Genomic DNA, 7402 nt, shown 5'->3' on the forward strand with positions numbered 1-7402 from the left:
TACTTCCGCAGCTGATTAGTCTGCGGGATAAATAGACATAATGGCCTATACCTATTTATGGATAAGAATTCAGGATATTACTATATAAAGTAATATCCTCCAACTATTATCTACCTTTTAGATAATATATTAATTAACAACCTTTAGGTGTTAATTTCATGTAACGATACACCCCGTTACATTTCTTGCATCCTGTTTGACCCTTTTTTTGTCTATCGTGGTTTGACAGGTCCAAAATTACATCATTACCGAGCTTTTTAATGACCAACCAAAACGTGTTACGCACAGAATGTTCATGTTGCCATACGCTATCGTGAGCAATAATAACTTTTGGTTCACGAAATGTACTACGAATTCGATTGCATTATAGGGATACCGTGTCTGTCACGGTTTTAGCCGTAGATTGATTGACTATTTCGGTCCGTCAAGTAGCGAAGCGGGCATGACATGAGAAAAGTTATTACCTGCTCGTTACGGCATCCAAAATTGGTTTTGGTGGTTTGAAACACGAATCAAGCTATTGCTCTAACAGAAGATAAACAATACAATGAATATGAAACGTCCACATAATAAAAACCCTTTTTCCTTTTAACCAATTCAATTTATTAACAATTGTGTGGTATGTTGCTTTTATACAAAGTTGCCGTTCTGCAACGTGCGGAAAGCTGAGATTCGTCATGACAAAAGCACCGGCAAGCCCACGAAATCTTCTCAAGCAGCGTGTCTGGGCGGGCCGACTTCCTGTCGTCTTCTCTCTCGATCCAAATGAAGTCACGACGTTGCACGCACCCCGTCCATTTTACGTGCGTTTAATGCATGCACCATTGCCTTACCTTCCTAACCTTCGCGTCTGCAGGCCATGGTGCCTCGGATGAGCTACTTAGTAACCCAGACACGCGACGTGGTGGAGTACTTTCGAGATGCAGCACCGCCAGTGCCTGCGATGCAAGGATCTTCCATCTGGTTCGAAGCCAAGGGTGTTCCGCTTCAGTGGCACCTTCCCTTTGGCCTTTTACGGGACGTATTATGCGGCATAGGTGCCACCGAAGACTCGACCGACTTGCCGTGGGCTTTGACGGTGCATTTTCTAAATTATCCAAAAGAGCACCTTTTGCCCTGTGATAATGAACAAAGTATCGAAATGCACTTTATGCATACTTTAAAACAAGCCACGTTTTTGCGCATGGGCACGACAAAAGCAGTAATGGCGTTGCCGGAAGCGCAACAAACTTGTATTTGGAGTAGTGTCTTTAACGGTACGATAAGTTGGTGTACGATAGAAAAAATGGTGTACGATAACGGTTTAATTCGTTTTGGTGTCTGCTGTGCAGCTGACTATGCGAGTTATCGGCAAGCTACGCACGAGTTGCACTTGGATGGAGGCGTGGATGCCTCGGCGTTGCGATATCTTCCGCTACGAGTGCATCTAGACACTGCACCTGCGATTCAAATGCCCATTGTTCCACATCAAAATGGTACGGTTGAAGTTTGATTCGTTCAAATATTTGTTCTTACACTCAGGGTTAGGTCGTGACAAGACCTTAATTCAAGTCTTAAATTACTTACTCCCGGATCTTTTTCCTTCGGGCATTGCAGAAGACACGGACAGACATACATTCCGGTTTGTGGTGCATGGCGTTTTAATTCCTGGCAATGTATCCATTGTTGAACTGTACCAACACTTTGCGTACGGTGACGGCTTTCTGTACGTCGCCGTTCGTACAATATCTCCCGAGCCCTCGCATTAATGACTTGCCAATAAAAAAAATATATTCACCGCTTTCGTTTTGCCAGTTTTCTCAAAGAATCTAAATTTCGTGCTTTTTTTGCTGTAACTCGATGCCAGGAGGCACTCACGACACGGCAGGTCGCTACGTTGAGCCTCTCCTAGCCGAGGTCCGGGCACATTTGCTCGAAAAAGAGCCTGGTCGAGCGCGCTCAGCGTTTCTTCGACTGCCCGATCTCGATTCTCGTCGCAAAACCTATTTCGAGGCGACACTACGCGACTTTTACGCTGCGGGGCTCTTTGATGTGCCCGTGCTTCTTACGTTCCTCGAAGTGCTTCCGAGCTGGCATTGGACACTCGATGGATGTGCTGTGCTCCATAGTGTCAACGCCGCCTTGCGTGCGCCGAGTAGTGGCGCAAAAGGGGGTGGCAATGCCCTCAGGGCCCTCGAAACGCGCCAGTGCAAATTTCCCCAATTGCCATTGGCATTTTTCCTCTTAAAACTTATGAGCCATTTAGAAGGCAGTGCTCGTGTACGCGCGGAAAGTTATTGGTACGCATGGGTGAGTCCAACGTTGCGTGCAGTGGCCAGTGGACAGCCACTGGAGCTCAAGATTCTCGCGCGAACTGGACGCAGTGAGTACGAACAAGGCGACGCAAGCAAAGAGGAAGTACTGTACGCTCCGGGCCACACTGGAATTTATGATAATGACCGCCGCAATGCGTTTTGCTGGGTGGACGACGGCCACGACTCGGCGGTGGCTGCATGGCCGGACGAAAAAGATCGTACAAAAGTTCAGTGGCGACTTATACCGTCGGACGTTCATTCCGATACCTTTTTAGTCCAAAATGTGCATTTTGAAGAATATTTGTATGCTGCCGATTACGCTAAATTTAAAAAAGATGCTCGTGGCAAATCGAGAAGTCGGGTATTTTTATGGCGCAGACCCGCGGAAACCCCCGGACCCGCGGGCAAGTGGCAATTGCTTGCGCTAAGTAGAGACGAAAGAGATGTGTTTGCTTTGTATAATCCGTACCAGCGCGAATTTTTATATGTGCCAACGGCTGAAAAGTGGGATAATAATCGACGTCACGTCTTGACGAGAGTTGCACCCGATGGAGCCCGGGAAGCATCAAGCACTGAAGGGGGAAACATGTGGTGTGCGTGGCGGATTACGCCAGCAGAACAGTCGTTGATGGAACTGGGGCTCGAGGCCTTTTTTGCCAAGCACTACCCTGTTGCCGTCGAGTATTTAACTCAAGCGCTGGACGAATTACCAGATAATACGGAACACGTGAAATGTTTTGCCTACCGTATGACGGCAAATTTGCGTTTGCGTCAATTTGATTTAGTTGCGCCAGATTTTCAAGCTATTCAGGCCCTTGGTGGCGACAAAGCGGCAATTTTTCATGGTCTGGCACATTTATGGGAGGAAAATGCCACGTACTTAGCCGCAATGGCAACGTTGTCGCCTGAACTCCAGATTCAGGTTATGGAACTTGCCAGTGCTCGTGAAAATCCATTTTTTATGCGCCATCAACTTTCAAAGGGAGACGATTATTTCGTACGGCGTGAGTTTCAAGCTGCTATTGCATGTTACCAAGACGCAGCTACGTGCAACTTAACGATTCCAACGTCGAGCACATTTGAGTATCAAAATATAGAGGATCCCGAGACAATTGGACAACGGGTACGCGCGTATGTATCGTGTGCCAAGTGTTTTTTTGCCATTGATGAAAGTGACAATGCATGGCAATATTTGAGTATTGCCCATGATATTGCTGGTGTCTCTGTCGAAGGAGAAGCGACCATTTTGCTCTGGAAAGGCAAGTGTCGTCGCGCGCAGAAATTATACGATGAATCGATCGAATTGCTGGAAAAAGCCTTTGATCGCGCCAGTGCCGCGTCAACGGCTTCTGTGAGTTTGCCATCCACGGTGCCAATGTCCGCAACAGTGCTGAAGCGGTCAATTTTAATGGAAATGAAGGTAGCTGGAATTCTGCGACAAGGTCTTTACAATACTACATTATTGTCGACAAAAGGTATTGGGGAAACTATTGAAAGTAAAATTGTCGAGTTTAAGTATGGGCAAGAAAGTCTTGCCGGGACAAAAAAATCACTGACGCAAATGATGGACATTTTCCATTGTCCGTTAAGTTTAGAGCTGATGGACGACCCCGTGACGACTCCTGACGGCAATACATACGATCGAATTATGATCGAGCAACATCTTGAGATCAATGGCTGCTTTGATCCGTTAACGCGGGCACCACTGATGAAATCCCAACTTCATCCCAATCGTGCTCTCAAGCAGCTCATGGAGTTGTTACTTGGCGATCATTGTCTGGGACTCTTGCTTGCTTCTTGCTCGACTTGAAAGTATTGGACATGTCCTTCGCGGTAATACATTAACGTTGACAGTCCTGCTGTAAACGGGGTGTATCGTTACATGAAATTAACACTTCAAGGGTGAAAATTAATATATTTTAATGAAAAGGTAGATAATATTTGGAGGATTTTACTTTATATAGTAATGTACAGAAATCTTATCCATAAATAATTATATCTATCTATCCCGCAGACTAATCAAGTGTAGATGTAAACAAAAGAAAGATACAGATAAGTTAAGATAAGAATTCAATTGCATGTTTAGTATTAGATTATAATTAAGTTAGCGTTAACAGAAAGAAAGAAGAAGAACTTAATTATATTAATTCAGCTTTCATCAAACCCTCTTTTTGCTAGTTGCCTCAAAGAGGAGTCTTCCTCTGCACATATTAGTGTACGTGAAATAACGTAAGGCACCACTCGCATCTGAAGCAGTGCGAAGTGAACTTGTACTGAAGCAGTACAAGTCGTCGTACCCCGTTACATCTGGTAGCACTTTGTAGTCCGTCCAAGGACCACATTTCCTTCATCTAACATGGACATGTTAGATGATAGCGAGAATACGCATCACGTTTCTCGTGAAAGTTACTCCTTTCAAGGTGACATAGAAAGGAGTGCGGTGAAACGAATAAGTGCGACCTTAGGAAACGATGCCATCTTGGTAATTCTGTCCAGTTTGGACAGAGATGCCCTCCATTCAGCCATCGCGAAGTTCATGCAACATGAACTTGACGAGATGAAGGAGAAATAGCCTTGCTGAATCAGCAAGGCTCTCAACAGGCAGAACTGTTGAGGGTTACAACAGGTTCAGACCCCTGTACTGGGATGACGCATACGCGTCGTCCCGAAACCTTAAAGATTGACATCTCTGAGTTGGTTTGTCGAGTCGGACGATGCCATAAGGGCACGTCACATCGTCGACGAGCAAATGCAAGGCGCATTCGCTCAATCAAATTTGGCAGGTCGTGCCAAAACTTGGGAATTGGGCCTCAAGTTGCGCGACCCATACGTCTTTGGGTCGCTAGAGGCTTCTAAAGCCCGGCTCAAAGAGAAGTTTGAGCCGTCAAGGGCTGAGTTCAGAGCTCGTTCAGAGCTTCTGAAACTCTAGCAAGGCAAGCGTGATGTTCACGCACATGCCCAGCACATACGACTCTTAGCGAGTTGTACAACAAATAACCCAGTCCATGAACACACGTTGATTACGGTGTTCATGCAAGGTCTAGCGGATGGTCCCGTAAAGACCCACCTGTTCCGCTTGGAACTGGATACGCTTGAAGAAGCATTATCCGTTGCGGAACAGGAGGACTTTAGCTTGAGACAGGCTCAAGCTAGTTTGTCATCATATCGTCCTCCAAGACGACACGAGTTAGGAGGTCCAGAACCCATGGACCTTTCTTACGTTGAAAGCGAGAGACCTCGCTTTTCGAGCAATAAGCGATCGCAGAAATGCCATCGCTGCCAAAAATTAGGACACTACGCTCATGAGTGTAGTGCCCCACACCCAGCATTGAAAGGTACTGAACGTAATTTCGGACCGTATGCCAAAAAGGGCAACGGTCGCGGGTCCAAGGTTATTGCGAAATCGCAACTGCGAGGCGGACCGCCAAAAAAATGGTCACGGTCGTTAGGGGCGCAACGCCATACTGATCCAGCAACCTCAAGAAAAATTTGCGAATCTTTTGACTAAAGTTGCTCCAGACACACAATCATTACGTGTCTCTGCACCTAGTGATGAGGTATCCCTCATCACCTTGAAGTTGAAAGTGACAAATGATTTATCACTCAGAGCCCTAGTGGACTGCGGAGCGTCGAATGACTTTATCCGTCGCCAGTCACTAGAGGGTCGTAGGCTCAAATATGTTGAGCGCGACATCCCTCCAACGAGGATGACGGTGCTTCTAGCGACAGTTGCATCGATAACAGTAATGAAACGCGTAGTGAAATTTCACTACACATTACGAGATTTACAGTATGATGATGATTTCATCGTTCTGGATTTAAATGACAAATTTGATGTCATCCTATGATTACCTTGGCTCAGAGAATACGAGCCAAGGATCAGCTGGCAGCATCGATCCGTAAAGATGCCTGCCACTTGTTCATTAGATGGCCATCTGATGAACGTCTGGGAGCGTTCACAAGCATGTGGATGTACTACGAGTGAGTGCGATGGCCTCACTTGTGGTACGGTCATTAGTACGACAGGACAAGATCATTGTGTGATTACCAATCACCCTGTGGAGTCAGCTGCCGGCGGCTGTACGAATGGACAGGTAGCGCCGAAGGTCCACATTTGATGAGGTCGAGTAGATTGAGACATGAATGTACGCTTAGCGGGCGACATTCAAGGAGTATACCGGTTGCCCCAAAGTGACAACACGATGATCCTAGGTCGAGTAGAGAGTAAACCGTAGAGGGCCCGACTGAGATAGCGCAATCACATTCGGAAGACGTTGAGGGAATAGGTACTTGAGGAGAAATTTCCTTAAATAGTTGAAGTAACTAGACTTCAAGATCTCGAGGAATTAATCCCTTGGCAGCCTGTGAATAGATCCCAGGAAAAAACCGAGACATTCAATGTCTTGGTTAATGACGGTTCGAGAGTAGGCGCTTCTACTCTTGAATTGTATGCGCCTCCGAAGTTAACTTTGGAGATAACTCAATTACCAACCCTAAAACTAAGCAATTTTTGAGAGATCTAAATGGTGGGAAAACCAAGCAGATCAGCGTACTCCTCACAGAGGACGATTACGTAAACGACATTCGGAAAGCGGTAACTTTTCAGAGAACGAACGGGTTCTCAGCAGCTCATCGATGGACGAAAGTGTCCTCGATGTGAAGACTCGGCTTGAGAGATATACTTCTCAATCCTGGGAATCACTTAAGTAAAATCCTATTCCAAGTATTTAAATTAATTCAGGGATGTATTACCTGAACAGTTACATGCGAGTTGCCGAATGATAAAGGCACTCGACATGAGGTCGAGCTCAAACCGGGATTGAAGTACTGTGTCATGAAGCAGTGGCCACTGCCTCGTGAACAAGTACTTGCGATCGATAAATTCTTTATCGATCGAGGAAAAGCGGGCCATGTGAGGGAGTCAACCTCCCCACATAGCTCTCCGACCTTCTGTGTGCGAAAGGCCACAGGAGGGTGGCGGATAGTGCACAAACAAACTGAATGCTGCAACAGTACCGGCTCAAGCGCCGATACCTAGAAAAGACGTTAATACAGATGGTATGTCTAAGAGTACGATCTTTTCGTCTTTAAATCTGATGGATGGGTTC

General features: G+C 46.1%; 2 protein-coding genes across 2 annotated transcripts; both read left to right on the top strand.

The window, feature by feature from the left end:
- Positions 1-590: 590 nt before the first annotated feature.
- Positions 591-1748, top strand: CCR75_009648 (uncharacterized protein; the record flags this gene model as incomplete). Its single annotated transcript, XM_067967687.1, has 4 exons — positions 591-803; positions 857-1256; positions 1332-1475; positions 1522-1748. Exons 1-4 carry the CDS (start codon positions 678-680, stop codon positions 1746-1748), a joined length of 897 nt encoding a protein of 298 aa, XP_067817015.1. The 5' UTR covers positions 591-677.
- A 91-nt stretch (positions 1749-1839) lies between these two features.
- Positions 1840-4104, top strand: CCR75_009647 (uncharacterized protein; the record flags this gene model as incomplete). Its single annotated transcript, XM_067967686.1, has 1 exon — positions 1840-4104. One exon carries the CDS (start codon positions 1840-1842, stop codon positions 4102-4104), a length of 2265 nt encoding a protein of 754 aa, XP_067817016.1.
- Positions 4105-7402: the final 3298 nt, after the last annotated feature.

Source organism: Bremia lactucae, linkage group LG14 (genome assembly GCF_004359215.1).
Source record: "Bremia lactucae strain SF5 linkage group LG14, whole genome shotgun sequence".
NCBI lineage: Eukaryota > Oomycota > Peronosporomycetes > Peronosporales > Peronosporaceae > Bremia > Bremia lactucae.